The 18,357-nt window shown below is 28.8% G+C and overlaps 1 protein-coding gene and 1 non-coding gene across 3 annotated transcripts; one reads left to right on the top strand and one right to left on the bottom strand.

Annotated features, from left to right (window-relative positions):
• Positions 1–230: 230 nt before the first annotated feature.
• LOC124897368 lies at positions 231–388 on the bottom strand. The gene has a single exon (XR_007054090.1). It is a non-coding gene; the product is annotated as a 5.8S ribosomal RNA (ribosomal RNA).
• Positions 389–7,158: 6,770 nt separating this feature from the next.
• On the top strand, positions 7,159–11,830 carry LOC107864400 (transcription factor bHLH78). Of its 2 annotated transcripts, XM_016710750.2 has the most exons (8): positions 7,159–8,138; positions 8,583–8,783; positions 9,400–9,465; positions 9,561–9,629; positions 9,741–9,812; positions 10,677–10,892; positions 11,059–11,137; positions 11,349–11,830. In XM_016710750.2, exons 1-8 carry the CDS (start codon positions 7,461–7,463, stop codon positions 11,384–11,386), a joined length of 1,419 nt encoding a protein of 472 aa, XP_016566236.2. In that variant the 5' UTR covers positions 7,159–7,460; the 3' UTR covers positions 11,387–11,830. The 2 variants fall into 2 exon arrangements, with proteins under 2 accessions (XP_016566236.2, XP_016566237.2); XM_016710751.2 differs by lacking the exon at positions 11,349–11,830 and having other exon boundaries at positions 11,059–11,142.
• The last annotated feature ends 6,527 nt before the right edge of the window (positions 11,831–18,357 follow it).

Below are 18,357 nucleotides of genomic sequence, written 5' to 3'. Positions count from 1 at the left end.
CCCTAAAAATTTATAACACGTGGTCAATCCAGAAGTTGGCAGAACTACCTTAAAGAAAAAAAATTATACAGAAAAAATAAATTATAATATCCACCAATAGAATTACGATTTCTATGGGCTGCTACTCCCAGTTTAATAACTGAAATAAAATTTTAATTACTAAATCACGTAAAGACACGTCTTTTATTTTCGCCAAAATATTAGTAGTATTTTTTTTTCGACGCGATGCATGACTCCCAGGCACAGACGTGCCCTCGACCTAATGGCTTCGGACGTAATTTACGTTCAAAAACTCGATGGTTCACGAGATTCTGCAATTCACACCAAGTATCGCATTTCGCTACGTTCTTCATCGATGCGAGAACCGAGATATCCGTTGTCGACAGTCGTATTAGTGTTTTTTTTTTGTTACTGTTACTTGTTATTTTGAGTCAATAAGTCTACTCAATTTATGAAATTTGCTAAAAGGATAAATGTGTTTGCATGATATCATCAATAGTAACAAAATTATAATTCTATGACTAATGGGTGGTTTGGTTTGAGATTTGAGTATGGCAAGAAAATAATCGTAGCATAAAATCTCACATAAAATAATATAGTGTTGATTACCATATATGAATAATTAATCTTGGCATAAAATGTTACATAAAATAATTAATGTAGTATTTGATGGACACGATGCTAAACAATATATCCGTATCATACTAGTGAAGAATTTATGCATTATTTTGTATAAAATAAAATATATGTTAATAATGAATGGATTAAGCTATTTCAAGACAAAAATATTTTTTTAAAATGATTAATTGAAGAACTTAACAAACAGTTCGACTAAACTTATTAATCGATATGATTGAAATAATAAAACGTATACCCTAATTATGTATAATATATGTAAATTATAGATATGATATGTGTATATTATGTTTAAAGATAAATTATATGTATTCATTGGCTATGTGATAATATTACAAGTGAGGTCTGAGAAAGATGATATGTATACAACCTTTTTCTTATATACTTTATACAGATAGAAATACTATTTTCGATAGCTCGTCAACTTATAAAATATAAAATGCCACCTATATTAAGAAAAACTTAGCTATATTTTTTTTTTCTATTTTTTTCTCTTGCTCTAACTAAAAACATTTGTTCTTCAACTTGGTAATCGAGCTTCCACACTGCTAAAATTTATGGGAAAATGAGTATTTTATGCAATACATAAATAAATTAAATATATACAATTAACGTACACAACCTTCTTCAACCACCCTACTTCAAAAATAATAATAAAAAATAATATTTTTCCACTAGAGAGGGAAAATGAATATTTCCAAGTAGATGCATAAGTAAGATAAATAAATATTTGCCTAAATTAATATCGTCTAAACATCATGTATGAATAATTTTTTATAGTAAAGTTACTATTAGAAGCCTGCTCGCAAATGAAATCATTTTAATCTTGTTTAATTATATATATATGATCACACACATGAGCATTCGTATATTATTGTAATCGTAAATATATAGAAGGTCAATAATTCAATATTCACTCTCATATAGCATTCATATCCTCATAATTATTTTTTATGTAGAGAGAGCTTATGTTATAACCTTTTATTTTAGTAGGCATATATCTAGAATTCTAAGCTATCACATGACAGTCTTATTGCTTTTCTTTCAACCATCCGATTTTAATTAATACATATTCTATAGGTGATATTTCCATCTATTATTTCATTCAAGTAAAATAATAAATTTAAATACATGAATTTTCGTGTTTTGTCTTGAGTTGTAATCTATTGAAAACGATCTCTTCACCTCACTTCTCAGGTCAAAATATGAACAGCGTATGTAACACCCCAACTTCGGAAAGAGTCTCACATCGGCAAAACACAGGAGGGATAATGCTTAGTATATAAGTAAGAAGGTCTTACTCCATAGTGACGCGTTTTAAAGTCGTGCGGGCCTAAGTCCAAAGCGAACAATATCACTAGTGGATTGGGGAGTTACTCTAGTAGGACTGTGCGAAAATCGAACCGACCGATAAACCGAATCAATAAAAATGTTATTGGTTTATTGTCATTAGGTTATTGGGTTAACGATTTTTTAATGATTTTATAAAAAAATTTATTAGGTTATTGGTTCGGTTCGATTTTTTCTTATTGGGTTAATGAATAAACCGATAACCCAATAAGAATATATATATATATGTGTGTGTGTGACTTATTAGATATGTCTCTTAATTTCTCTTTAATCTAAACAAATTAACAAACCTTATTATTTCAATTATACAAACTCTTAATTTCTCATAACAACATTTAGTTCAAACTTGAAGATTCTTGTAAATTAAAACACATTATGTAGGATTTTTGTTTGCAACTAAGATTCGATTATTTTTCATGTTAGTTACTAGTATTTCTATTTTATGAGTATTTTCTTATCGGTTAAACCGAAAACCAAATCGTTAAGGACTAAAAAGTGATAAATCGAAAACCGATAAAATATATCTTACTGATTTGGTTATTGGTTTACCATATTTAAAAATTAAAAACCGATAAATCGAATCGGTAATATATAAAATCGAATCGAACCGACCGATGCACACCCTTAGTATCTCGAGCCTTCGTGGTTCGGGATACCCGTAGCGGCTAGGCCCCAGATCGGGTCGTGACAGCGTATCCGCGTTTAGGCACTACAATTTCATTTTATTTCTCTCTTTTTATTAATTGACTAAACTCATAATACATATATACATAATATTAGTTCTACATATTCTAAACTAAAAATCAAACTTTCTATTTTCTAGAATATTTCTCCATGCTTAACTGATTTGGTTGAGACCATTATTTCCACCGATTAACATTACATCTTCAGAAAAATAGCTTACACATTACACAGGAACCTCATTTTGTATTTTATTATTAATTCATACGTAATTAGAAACTTAGATTATATAAGTATGAAATTAATATTAATTATCCTTGGTCTAAATCCACGATTATAGAAAACTCCTTTAATTTGTTAATCTATATATATATTTGATCGATACACCTCATTATTTGCTGGTCTCACTTGTGATATCATACTGAATAGGTTAATCGTTGTAAAATTAAAACGGAGGTAGGGGCAGACCTACGTGCTATTTTGTGGTACTTCGACACTCATTAAATCTGATTCAAACTAGGTATGATTAATATAAGCAATATATAAAAATTGTCATAGGATTTAAAAATCAACCTTGAAACTAACCAAGAAGAAAATTTTGAGCTTTAATATATGTTTGAATCTCCTAAACACTCACGACTCCTAAATCCCGAGTCCGTCATCGAAAGGAGGAGACATTCTTTTCTCTTTCTCTCATTTCTCAAGATGAAAACAAGTAAAAAAAAAAAAAAAAGAAATTCGAAGCATGTGACATAATCAATCAAACATTCAATCATCTTTCTGTACAAATTAAAATTAAAGATTTAAAAGATAAGTCTGTACATAACAAAGCAACAATTATTTTTTTTACATAATAGAAGCAAAACAACAGAGGGAATAACTCTTATTATCTTTTGTCTTCTATTATGTTATATCTACACCATTGTCCTCTTGTTCCCCCTTAGTAATTTAGTCACTAATTTCAACTAAACACAACTAATTACACTTAAATTTATCTTGGTTTATTGACTTACTTGCTACTTTCATTTAATCCTAGTAATAAAATATACTCCTAAAGAAGTTTTAGAAGATGCCTTTATTCACTTTATTTAACTTTATTATTTGAATAATAGTTGGATCAACAACTCTCTGCCACTATTATTGGATTCACTACAGCCTAGAAAGCATAAATCATGGTACAAAAAAAAATTCAATTATTAATTTTATAAACTTTACCTTGAGCTAAAATTTCTTTTTTCCTTCTCAAGAGCAGGTAATTAATCAATTTAGGAATAGAAAAATGGTGTATGTTATTTGCATAGTATATTTACGTTAATTGACAAAATTATGAAGGTCACTAAGTAATTTTATAGTGTGATATACATTTCAAAATTAAAATAGATGTGCAATCATATAAAGGTAAGAAAAAGTTACACAGTTACATTAATAGGTACAACACTTATTGCATATGGTACATGTTCGATTCATCAACATGATGAAATAAGATTCTATTTTTTTTTTTACTTCATCTATATTTTTAGTAGCATATACTTTTCTACAGTACTAATTAAATTAATTACTTTGGGAAGAAGTAACCCCAATTCATCTACCAAGTGCTATGAATGTTATAAAGATTTTTTTGAAAAATAGAGTATTTTTTTTTAATTCTCCCTTTCTTCCAAAAGGTTTTTGCTTTTAAATATTTTTCATGTGGGTCCCATGAAACCCTTTAGATCTGTTTTCCTTATTACTCTTTAACAAAAAAAAAATATAAAAAAATTAGGCCAACAAAGACTTTTTATGTACAAATAATATAAATAAAGACCGCCACAAAGTGAGAAATAAAGAACAACTAAAATACTGTACAAATAATTGAAAAAGGTGCTTATTTTATTTGTACTCTGCACTTTCTCCACGTTACATTTAATTAATTTTTACCTTAGTATTTTTATTTCTTCATCGCGTTTGATATTCATTTTAAAATTCAATCAATTCAAATTTACACTGAGAAATTTCATTTTGAGGGTAAAATGCCTGTTATTAGAGCTGATTTTATAGTCAGAACTCGGACTCAAACTCGAAATTTTGATTAATAATGAAGAAATATTTATCCCTCAATTAATACTTAAACTAAATACAACTCTCTATGTCTCCCTTTTTAAAATTTTTAAACCTTTAATATAAAATTAACGGTGTAAATAATTCTTTGTTTAACCCTTGCTCTTACTGACCATTAATCATTGATTCTATCTACCACATGACAAAAGATGCCAGTGCAACAGAGTTGTATTTATAATAACCAAATATAAACAAAGTTAATTAACCACCTTCTATCCACTGCCCAAAAATTCAAATTAAACTTTTCAAAAATAAAAATAAAAATAATGCTACATGAGAAATGAAATATTATAATATGAAAATACTTTATACTTAATCAGAGGTTGAGTTCAAATTATTCTGCATATTTCACTAATGTAGAACTTTTCAAGGTGAATTTAGATTTAGTCGAGCTCCAATGTAAATATGGGACACTGAGTGAAAATAAAATAAAAATAAAAACTTTTGATTTTTTAATTATTGATAAGCTCTAATATTTTTTCTTTTTATATTTGAGAATTTAACTTTCAATTTTATTATTTTTAAATCTTAACAGAAAAATGTAAATGTTATCGTCATGCTAGCGGAAATAACTCTTGAATACGTATATACATTATCACTTATATCACAATAAAAAAAAGTTAGATTGATTCCAATTTCAAAATATGCATAGTGAAGACAGAAAACAAAGATAAAATATATTTTATTTAAAGAAAATAAAAAAAGAAGAAACTATAGTAGTGGGGAAAAATGCCAAAAACACAAAGGCTTTCCTATCTCTTTCCTCTAAATACAACAAATAATGAAATAAATAGCAAATAACAAGAAAAAAAAAAAAGAATAGAGACAGATGCAATTATTAATATTTTGAAAAGAGAAAAACAAATTTTTGGAAGTAAAAAAAAGAAGCAGTACGATAAATTAAAGCTTCCATTATTAAAAAAAAAAAAAAAAAAAATATTGCGCGTTGAGTCGTTGACTCTCCTGAAGGTCTAACAACGAATAATTTTAAGCTTATAGCTAAGAGTTAAAGTTATAAAAAGTCGTTTAAATATCTTTTTCAACTTATCTTTAAATACAAGTTTTTCTTCAAATATATAAAATTTAATTAAATAGATTTTAGAGAAGTGAAATTCTCCTATTTATGTTGGAGCTATTCTATGATAAGACGAATAGTAGAAATTGCTAATGATAAAGATATGACTAATAACGAAATTGATGTACATAGTAGTACTACATACCTAAATTTGAACATTTTTCGAAATACTATATAGTTTTTTCATTAATTCCCATAACAAAAAATAAACATCAGCTAGTTTGACGTTTAAGGCCCGGCACCCACCCCCTACTTCCCCATACCCCAGCAACCCAGCTCCTACCCCCTCACCCAAAAATCCTAACCCCAAGCTAATTCTTTCGTTTATTTTTATCTGTTTATTATTAATTTAATATATCTTACTTTTGTCGGAGTTAGTGGTATAATCTGCGTACACTCTATCCTCCGCAAATCTCAATATACGGGAATACAGTGATTGTATGTTGTTATTTTTATAAAAAAAAAAATAATAAGATAATTTTAATATACCACTTTTTGAATTATATTAGGTAATGAATTCGAGTAATATTTAATAAAAACAACAAAATGACACAAAAATAATAAATTATACTCCCTTTTTTTCATTTTATGTATCGTTAATTTTTTTTTCGTTCATTCCAAAAAAAAAAATACTTTTTTATATTTAATAACTATTTAAAAATATAATTTTACTTTTACTTCACTTAATTAAAAATAATTATAATATATTTTTAATAAAAAATAATTTGATAAACTCCATGTCCGATCAAACTATAACAAATAAAATAAAAGAAAGGGAGTAATTTTTTTGTGCCCCTACCCACAAATCACAACCCCAAGCTAATTCTTTTGTTTATTTTTAGGTGTTCATTATTAATTTAACATATTTAAAAAAAAAATTAATTTATCATTTGTTGAATTATATTAGGTGATGAATTCGAGTAATATTTAATAGAAATAACAAAATAATAAATTATACTCCTTTTTTTTCATTTTATTTATCGTTACTTTCTTTTTATTCGTCCCCCAAAAAATATCACTTTTTCATATTTGGTAACTATTTAAAGATAGAATTTTACTTTTACTTCATTTAATTAAAAATAATTATAATATATTTTTTAATAAAGAATAATTTGATAAATTTTGTGTCCGATCAAATTCTGACAAATAAAATAAAAAAAGGGAGTAATTATTTTTTGAACGAACAAGTATTATTAGACATTTATTTTTTTAACCACTCCAACTCATAACCCCCACCCCCAACCCTAACTTCCAACCCCCAACCCCCACCACCCCAACAAAAAGGTCAAACAAGACTTGTCCATTTTCTTTATCTGTCCTCTTTGCTACTACATCTTCACTTTCCTCCCTATATTTTTCCATCTCACTTTTCTCATTTCCTCTTCTAATTCACCTCTTTTCCCCCCACTCTATCATCATAATAATCTTCTAATTTTAAGTGACTTCAAACATCAAAAAAGTCGCAAAATAGTGTGTCCATTTTTTTCTCCTAGCTAATCTTGTTTCTTCTAAATTTAGTACTTACAAATATATTGTGTGTCCATTTTTTTTTTTTCCAAGAAAATTCCTACCCTTTTTTCATCTTGATTAGTTCTTGATATTTGTCTTTTTTTTAAAAAAAATGGAGAAGGGAAATTTGTTCATGAATGATGATAACACTACAATTGTTAGTAGTTATGAACAACTTCAAAATTGTTTCTTTAATCCAAATTTGGATTTGGATAATAGTAACAATAACAATTCTGATCCATTTGAGTCTGCATTAAGTTCAATGGTGTCCTCTCCAATTGCATCAATTCCTAATAATAATAATAATAGTAATAGTAATAGTAGTCATGGTGGTGATAATTTTGTGTTAAGGGAATTAATTGGTAGACTAGGAAGTATTTGTAATTCAAGAGAAATGTCACCAAATTCTCATAACATGTATAACAACAAAAATAATTATAATAATAGTAGTACTAATAATTCTTGTTATAGTACTCCTTTAAATTCCCCACCAAAATTAAATCTTTCTATGATGGGGAATTTGCCACCAACACAATTTACTACTGATCCTGGATTTGTTGAAAGGGCAGCAAGATTTTCTTGTTTTGCAACAAACTTGGAAAGTGGACAACTTTCAAGAGTTTCAAGTAACCAAGAATTCAAAGATGTCAATTTGCTTCAAAGAAATTCAGATCAATTTGGAGATAATTCAAGAGAAAATTCATCCGTTTCTGAGCAAATCCCATCTGGTGAAATTGGCTCAAGGAAAAGAAAATCAATTTCCAAGGGAAAATCAACCAAGATTGCCAATGTAATGTACATTTTCTTCGAGTTAGATTTCTCATATGGTCACTCACTTAATTGTTATTATCTGAGAATATCACATCTTTCTGATATAATAAATGTCAATTGAGTTGTCACATGAGAAATTAATTATTATTATTTTTTTTTTGGTTATGTTTCTTGTAATTCTAACTAAACCATAGTACTATTACTTTTTTTTGGTGAATTGTGTACCATTTCAGTTAATTTTTTAGATGGTCACTCAATTAATTGTTGTTATCGAATGTTACATTTTTTCTGATATAATAAATGTCAATTGAGTGACCACATGAGAAATCAAATTTTATATTTTTTTTGTTATGTTCTTGTAATTCTGTTATGTTTTTTTGGAATCCTAACTAAACCAAAATTGGAAAAATTTGTAGTACTAACACTTTTTTTTTTCTTGGGTGAATTTTGTACTTTATTGCAGGAGAAAAATGAATCAAATGCCAAAAGAAGTAAGTCTGAGGAAAATGATAATAATAATAATAATAATAAAGCAAAAGAAGAAGAAAAAGCTGTTGTAGAAGAAAATAAAGATAATCAAAAGCCACCAGAGCCACCAAAGGACTATATTCATGTGAGAGCCAGAAGGGGACAGGCCACAGATGCACATAGTCTAGCTGAAAGAGTATGTCACACTTCCATTTTACGTTGCTCGAATTCTTTAAAAATGTCGCTTTCTACGTGTCAGATCCTTAAAAAATATAAATTGTCGCGTCTTGCGTATCAATTGAATGTTTGATATGGGCGTGATAATATTTTTGAAGGAATCGAGCAACATATAGTCAAATTCCTCTATTTGGTTCGGATTCTTTGAAAAATATCGCCTTTTGCTTGTCAGATCCTAAATGTGAAATGTGAAATGTCACATGTTAGATTGAATATTTGGTTCGGATATGACTACATTTTTGAAGGAATTGAGCAACATATGTTCAAATTCCTCTATGTTATTCGGATTTTTTGAAAATATCACCTTTTGCGTGTTAGATCCTCGAAAAATGTGAAATGTTACGTTTTGTGTGTCGATTGAATATTTGATATGGATATGACTACATTTTTGAAGGAATTGAGCAACATATATTCAAATTCCTCTATGTTGTTCGAATTCTTTGAAAATATCGCCTTTTTGCGTGTCAGATCCTCGAAAAATGTGTAATGTCACGTTTTGTGTATCAGATTGAATATTTGATACGGGTATGATAATATTTTTTCGCTAACACGACTTATTATATTCAACTTGACAGGTGAGAAGAGAAAAAATAAGTGAAAGAATGAAGCTTTTACAAGATCTTGTACCAGGCTGCAATAAGGTAATTTTTTATTGTTTTGGGAATTTTTTTATTTTCTTGTTTTACTGGTAAATTTAGAATTTTGATATGAAAAATTGATTTTTTTTTAACAATAGGTGACTGGAAAAGCTGTGATGCTTGATGAGATTATTAACTATGTACAATCACTTCAACGCCAAGTTGAGGTAAATCATTTTTTATCAAACTGTAGCTAAATTTACTGTAACACACCTAAATTTTATGGGCCTGTAAAACAATTTTACTGAGTTCTTATACTTGTTTAATGTCCTTTGTAGTTCCTTTCAATGAAGTTAGCTACTGTGAATCCAAGAATGGACTTTAACATGGAAGCTCTTCTTTCCAAGGATGTAAGTCAACTAAACTCTGTTGCTCGGATTCTCTAGAAATGTTATTGCTTTTGTGTCAAATTTTTTAAAAATATAGTACTTTTGGAGGATCGATCCGACATGTACCTGATGACATTAGTTGCTACTTGCTCAGGCTCTCTAGAAGTAATGTTGCATTCATATCGAATCCTCTAAAAATATAGTACTTCTGGAGGATTCGACATGAACCTGATGACATTAGTTGCTACTTGCTTGGACTCTCCAGAAATGTTGTTGCATTCATGTCGAATCCTTTTAAAATACTACCTGATGACATTAGTTGCTCGGACTCTCCAGAAATATTGTTGCATTCATTTCGAATCCTCTAAAAATATACATACTTTTGGAAGATCCGACATGAACCTGATGACATTAGTTGCTACTTGCTCAGACTCTCCAGAAATGTTGTTGCATTCATGTCGAATCCCTTAAAAATGTAGTATTTTTTGAGGATTTGATATGTACCTGATGACATTAGTTGCTTGGACTCTCCAGAAATATTGTTGCATTGGTGTCGAATCCTCTAGAAATATACATACTTTTGGAAGATCCAACATGTACCTGATGACATTAGTTGCTACTTGCTCAGATTCTCCAGAAATGTTGTTGCATTCGTGTCGAATCCTTTAAAAATGTACATACTTCTGCAGAATCCGACATGTACCTGATGACATTAATTGCTACTCCCTCTAACTCTCTAGAAATGTTGTTGCATTCATGTCAAATCCCTTAAGAATGTACATACTTCTGGAGAATCCGACACCACATTTTTGAAGAGTGTGAACGATATACCTCTATGTATCTTGAAAATTTATGATTTTTTTTTCTTTTTGTATATTTTTTCAGATGTTCCAATCTAGGGGATCATTGGCACATAACATGATGTATCAATCAGAAAATTCAACACAAGCATTTCCATATGGATTTCAATCTCAACCAAACCAAAATTTTCAAAAAGGAACAGACTTTCCCTTCCCAATTAACTCATTGAATAACAATTTGATGAGAAATTCAAATATGCAATTGCCTCCTCTAGATGGTTTTGTTGAACCTACCCCTCAGGTAATAATAAATTTATGTAGTATCGCTCTGATTCTTCAAAAATATTATTGCAACCATGTTAGATCATCCAAATTGTTAGAATGACATTTTTGGAGGATCGGAGCAGAATACAAAATTATTAAAAATTTGTAAAATTCTAAATGAAGCTTTAATTTTGTTTTTTCAGGTCCCTACATTTTTTGAGGATGATCTCAATAGTGTTGTTCAAATGGGATTTGGCCAAAATCAGAACCAGAGTTTTCCTGGTTAGTAAAATTAGTAATTTATATAATCAAATTATTTTAATCGATTGTAATAGATAACATGTCTTATTTTTTGCGTATCTTATAAATGATTTGATAGTATGAATAATTTTTTATATTGTCAGTATGGAAAAGTTAAACTCGCTTAATAAAACACAACTGCGAAATATTTATACAAAGAGTTTTAATTATTTTTTTTCTTTATTGAATGCAGGTAATATTCCTAATTCTCAAATGAAAGTTGAACTATGACCCCAAAAAAGCCCAGTAAAAATTGATGCATTTATTTGAGGCCCCAAATGAGAGAGGCTTCTGTATATAGAGAGCGAAAATTCGCGATTAAAATCTATTCAGATCAGATTTCGCTATTCGATTCTTGAAGAAGAAAAAGAAAAAAGAGATATTTTTCTTTTTCAAATTCTTGATCCTATTTAGTGATTAATTTGGCTGATTCTGATTATTATTGTTATTATTATTATTATTACTAGTTTAATTTTTTTTCTTTTCCTTTATGGAATTCTTAATCTTAATACAAGAATTGGAGAGGCACTTTGTAAAATATTTTGTAGTAGCATTTGGTTGATGATAGATGGATATGTACTTTTTCTATAGACATATTTTCTTACCATTCTAATTTTATCGCTAATTCATTGAAGACAAAATTGTTGTATTGTATTATATATATTTTTTTGTTTATATTTTAATTTAGTGATGTTGCAAATTTTTTATTTTTTTTGAGTCGAGGATATATTAGAAACAGGCATCGCTACCATTCAAGACAGGTAATGTCAGAGTAAATGTTATCTTTTTCCGACTTCGCTTATAAATTAAATATCACCTTTTTCTGACTCTACTTGTAGATTACACTCGATGTATTGTTATTTATATTTATTTGGCATATTTTGAAAATTGGCTCTTACGCCTAAATTATGCGCCAATTGCGGGGACTGTCTACTTGCACGTCTCTATTGTTTATTTTTCATTTTTTTTTTCTAAATCTATTTTATAAATTTTTTATTAAAATAACAATTTTTCCTTCTCTGCGAAATTTTATATGCACTCGATATTTATATCGAGTCAATAAATTGATACATGATATCTTCTTATAAATTTTAATAACTTACTGTAACTAATTAACATGTATTTTTATCTCTATCGTCCATATAATTATGAATAACTTAGCACGACTTAATGCAAATAAACGTCTAGATGCAATTTTTATCTCTATATGTGCATAAATATCTCACATTTTTATTTGACTCGATAATTTAACCCAAATATTAGAGCAACTAATTCTACAAAAAAAAAAAGTTAAATTAGAAAAATCAAACTATATATTTATTGCTTTCCCTTATATTATCTCTAAACTTTTTTGCGTAAATGTTTAATGAAGGGTAATAATTGGTAAAGTTATTATCATGTGATCAGAAATTAGGTTACGGGTTTAACCGTTTAAGTCATGGAAACAGTTCCTTATAGAAATATAAAGTGAGTCTACGTACCGTAAACCTTATGATCCAGCTCTTCTTCAAACCCTACGCATAACGTGAACTTTAGTAGTTTTTTTTTTTTTTTTTTTTAAGTTAATGGAAAAAGAAGTCATAATCATATAGTGGGGCCAAAAATGAATAGAAAAAAAGGATTAAAAACCTTTAAATAGCGTGAGTTGTGGAAAAGAGAGGATTATTATTATTATTAGAAAACAGCTGGTAAGTGGGGACAAAGACAAATAGTTGTCTGTTTAAATCCAGTTGTTTTGATTAAGAATTATATGTCTTGTTGGTGCAATTGAGCTGGAATCCAAAGTCTCTTACTAATTAATCTACTAAGTAATAATTTTACTCTCAGTTAACTAAATTTGACAATAATCCATCACTTCTACTCCCATTACTACGAAAAATAATACATGCATACAACAAGAATAACTATAACTCAAAGTAATTTCACAGGTGAAATCGAGAAAGATAGAGTGTATACAGATTTTATGTTTATTTTTAAGGTAGAAAGGTATTTTTTTTTTTTTGAAACTTCAGGAAAATCCACAGTCGCTACAACCTCTTCCACAGCCTCTGCCCTTCGTGTTAGGTGTGGAGCCTGATTAATATATTCTCATTTCTTTGTGTAACTGCACATACCCTAAATCATTAATATAAATAGCCCATCCGACGTGGATTTTACCCACGAGGTATTACCACAACATATTTCTCTCTCTTCATTCTCTCTCCTCAAAAATCTCTCTCTATTTTCTTCATCTCTTTCGCTAGATCTAGTGTGTGTGAAGGTAATCGATCCTAACACTTCGGGTGAGCACTTTGTGCTCACTGGGTAAACCCCTCACTGTACAATCGCTCGTAAACCACACAGGAAATGTAAACCGCACTAGGTAAACCTCGTACGACGAGTTCGATTGAAAAGGCATTAGAGAGGCTCAAAACCGCGACCTCCTCTTTGGAAGTCTGCCCTCAAACCAACTCAATCACACCCGAAGGTGCAAGAAAAAAATTATTCACTAGCGGAGCTAGGTTTAGCCAAGAGGTCATTCGAATCCGTTTTAACTGAAAATTATATGATTATATATGACTAAAAATTATTTATCTTTTAATACATATGTAGTAGATATTGAAAATTTCCTTTGACTTCCTCGTGTGTTCACTTTTTTAATATTTTAATTTTCTTAATAAAAATTTTGACTCTGCTGTCCTATAAAGTTGGCAATGGTGAAGTTCTGACTTGGCTAAGGAATCAAATGACTTTACTGAAAGTTCCTTCTCATTTAAATAAATAAACAATGAAAAAAATTAAGACAATTAATCAAAGAAAATAAAAAGTTAATATATAAAGTTGTAGTGGGATGAATACGATCTTTTCTATCATCAAATATAGAATCGGGTATAAGTTATAAGTAAATCCTGAATTTCAAATTTAATGACTTTCTATTGTGACCTAAAATTAATATATAATAATAATTAAATTTTTAGTTAGATATTTATAAATATTTTAGTGATTCTTTTAATGTATATATATTTTCGGAATCTATCAATGTTCGATTCTTGAGTATGAAAAATATTACAATAGAAGTGTTTTAATTTCCTGAATCTTACGGGAGGCGAATTTTAACTTTATGTGATATTATTTGAATAAAAATTTACTGATTATGATCGAGATATATCGTTTTTTGAGCTTTATATGAAGTGAATTGAATTAATCGGATCATAATATAGATAAAAAAAATATAAAAAGACGGAGAAATGGATAAGTAGAAAAAGTAAAAAAGAAGAAAATAAAAGTAGTGGATTTCAGATGTGTATAAATGCTTTAATAATTGATATTTTTTTCTCCATGAGAAGCTGTCAGCATATTCACTAACATTTTATAAACACCAACCAAAAAAATCTTTAGCCATATAACTTGTTTTTTGGAGGTTGTTCTATAAAATACTCTATTTTAAAAAAATATCATTTGATTTATATAAAATATTTTCTTCTCATTTCCTTTTGTTTTGTGGGGGAAATCTTTACATAAATAAGCAGATGAATTCATTATATATTTTCAATTGATATATATTGTGGCGGAGCCAGAATTTTCTATGAGGAGTTTTGAAGTAAATATACGAATTAGTCGAAGGGAGTTCAACATCTACTATGTATACATAAAAATATTTTTGGTCATATAAAAATAGTATAATTTTCCGACGAAGGGGATTTGAATTCAGAAGTAAATATAGTATATTTTGATCATGATATATATATAGAGAGAGAGAGACGACTTTTAATTTAAGTAGATGGACTATCACTTAGATTAATTCTTTTTTTAAAAAAAAAAAAAAACACTTGGAAGATACTTCAGCTGGAAAAGAAGATACATGAATCTTCCTTTATAACTAGTCCTCAATAAAGTCAAATTGGTTGGTGAAAAAAAGATTTCAGTTATTTGTTAAATCACTTTTGATCATACCAAACCTGTTAAAATCATGAACAATTAAAAAAGTTTGAGTGGTTGGGACATGCGTCTTTTATTTGGGAGATTCAGGATTAAATTCAGTCTTTGTTTGTCATTCAAACGTTAGCTCGTCGAATAAGGCTTACCAATTATGATCTACATTTCTTGTGTGGCTTGCGAATTAAAGAGTGAATAAATTATCATAAAATGCTCAACCGAAGAAAAGAGTTTGTGACAGATATTGTGAATTCCTCCTGCATTCTTTCTTTTTTTTTTTTTCCAAAAGAAAAAAAAGAAAAAAGAATATATGATGAATATTGACTGCATGAATTGATTTTTAATAATAACATTTTCCATAATTAACTCCGGACATAACGAAAAATTAGGGTCCACAATGAAAGAGAAAAGTTTGAGGGAGATTGATTGATATAATATGTTGTTTAATTAAATTTTGTTATAAAGTTAGAAGATTAATTGATCAACCAATTGTTTTTTGAGATAAGGTGTGGTAGGGTTTGGTGGGGATTAAGAATGTGTGACATTAGCATACTAGTCTCATGCTACAAATATTGTACATTAAAAGACAACTCAATACATTAAATATTGTATGTTATGCTGTTATATTTATACGTTAAGTCGTTAACTCGTTAAGTGAGCAATGCAAGGTAAGAATTATGAAACTTCTCATTTATTGTGAGAAAATGAGATTGTTTGCTAATAAAAGACAAGTCAGTGTAAGTGATTTATCATAAACATCATACTGAAGTATTGCTCGATAAGAATTATGAAACTTTTCATCTATTGCGAGAAAATGAGATTGCTTGTCAGTGAGAGACGAGTCAGTATAAGTGATTTATCAGAAACGTCATACCGAAATATTGCTAGATAAGAATTATGGAACTTTTCATCTACTGCGAGAAAATTAGATTGCTTGCCAGTGAGAGACGAAGCAGTGTAAGTGATTTATCAGAAACGTCATACCGAGATATTGCTAGGTAAAAATCATGAAACTTTTCATCTATTGTGAGAAAACGAGATCGTTTGTTAGTGAGAGACGAGTCAGTATCAGTGATTTATCAAAAGCCGTCGAGATTTTTATAGGTCGAAAATCGAAATCGTATTGAAAAAAAAGTGCACTATGAGACATTATTTAATCATCATTTAGTCATTCAAAGCTAATTAGAAAGCCATGTGTCATTTAAATGTGATTTCGAAATGAATAGACTTTGACATAAAATTGAAGAGCGAATCACAAATGATTTTTTTTTTAAATCATAAAATCGAGTGATATATAGGTTGGTAGAACCAAATAATATTTGCAAAATAGTGTTTTTACTGTCCGAAACAATAATAATAATAATAATAATAATAATAATAATAATAATAATAATAATAATAATAATAATAATGTAATAATAGTAATTTTTCCCACGCAGAAATATTTCAATAATCAAAAGATCACAATTCAAATCATAGTATCATAAGTTTGAACCTAATAACCTCTTCACGATAAACGCCTAGTTAGTATAGTATACTAATTAAACAACTCGAAGTACATGTACGTTTGGCGATATATCAACAAGAGTTGTGATAGGGAAGAAAATACCCCTCATCCTTTGTGGGGGATTCAAAATCGAAAAAAAATAAGCACACGGAACTAGTCGAAGGGGGTTCAACATCAACTTTATATACGTAAAAGATAATTTTAATTATGTATAAATAATATAAGTTTTCGTCGAAGAGGGTTCGGATGAACTCCAAGGTGGCTCCGCCCCTGCTCATCTTTGATTAGACATTATCGTGAGTTTAAGTCTTGAGTATAAAATTATCTCTGTTAGAAAGTGTTTTACATCAAATTATGAAGTTTTTGGTGTGAATTCGAATTTAGTCGAATCATAATATAGATATCGAATATCTAGTGAAAAAGCAAAAGAGGGAAATATATGTGCTCTATATTTTGGATTATCAAGTCTTTGTTGTGTGGTTGGAAGAGGGGGTCCAATTACCAGGCTGTCAATATAATTTTCCCTATCATGCTGTATATATCACACCTTCCATTCACTTTATGTCTCTTTCTTTCAACTTAAGCAGAAAAATTTCTCTATTATCTGTTTTGTATGATAAATAATAATAATAATAGTATTAATAATAATTAACAAAAAAAAAATAGTACTCTGATTTACAAAAGTTCTAGCTATGTATGAAATTTAGGGAAGGATCGGACCAAAAAAGTTTAATATATGCAGTTTTATCTTGTATTTCTACTTGCTTCGCGAATTTGATAGCTATACATGAAATTCAGGGAAGGATTGGACCACAAAAGTCTAATATAGGCAGTCTTATTTTATATTTCTGCTTGCTCCGCGAATTCGACAAAAGTTCTAGCTATGCATGAAATTCAGGGAAGGATCGGACCACAAAAGTCTAATATATGCAATCTTATCTTGTATTTCTGCTTGTTCCACGACTTGAATCCATAACCTCCTAATCACGTGGCAACAATCTTATCCATTACTCCAAAAATAAATAAATAAATAAATAAATAAATAATATATATATATATATATATATATATATATATATCTTAAAAAAGGCAGGCTGTGATTGTGAAGATTGAAAAACCAACTTCAATCATTTTGCTTTCACCAAATCTATTGTAATCTCTAAGAATATCTCAAGATTTCAACTTGAATATCTAAATCATGTACATAGATTTGGATTATAGCAAAGTGATATGCTTATTGTCAAAGTAATCTTGCTTAAGCTTATTTTATCAAAGCACATTGTACTATTTTCTAAAGCACATTTTACTCTAACAAGACATTAGTACTACTTCTACCATTATCATTATTGGATTTGATTTGGCAAATCATGTTATAATCAAAGATAAAATAAGGTAGGGGAATCTCAATAAATATTCCCATAACTACACATCTTTTTCCTTTTTTATATAATTGAGAAATCTCGAGGATTGCTAACACACATTTCGAAATTGGGAGAATAATAAAATTAAAGATAATGAACCGACTCTTTTACCCTCCTCTACTTAAATTTAAGAATTTTATCGTAGAAATAACCTCCACCGCCCACTTTTCGCCATGTAATTAAAAAATAATCACTATCGTTATGAATTTTATCATTGAATTTCTCTTATGGAACATGAAACTTCAGGATAATGACTATTTTTTTTAGCGGTGCATCCATATTCTACAAATTTTAGTTGCCTTTGCATACAGTGGTGGATCCAGGATTTAAAGACCGCAGATGCTTAAATAATTAAAAAG

The sequence above is a fragment of the Capsicum annuum genome, chromosome 3, assembly GCF_002878395.1.
Source record: "Capsicum annuum cultivar UCD-10X-F1 chromosome 3, UCD10Xv1.1, whole genome shotgun sequence".
NCBI lineage: Eukaryota > Viridiplantae > Streptophyta > Magnoliopsida > Solanales > Solanaceae > Capsicum > Capsicum annuum.
This window is presented reverse-complemented; position numbering and strand designations above follow the sequence as displayed.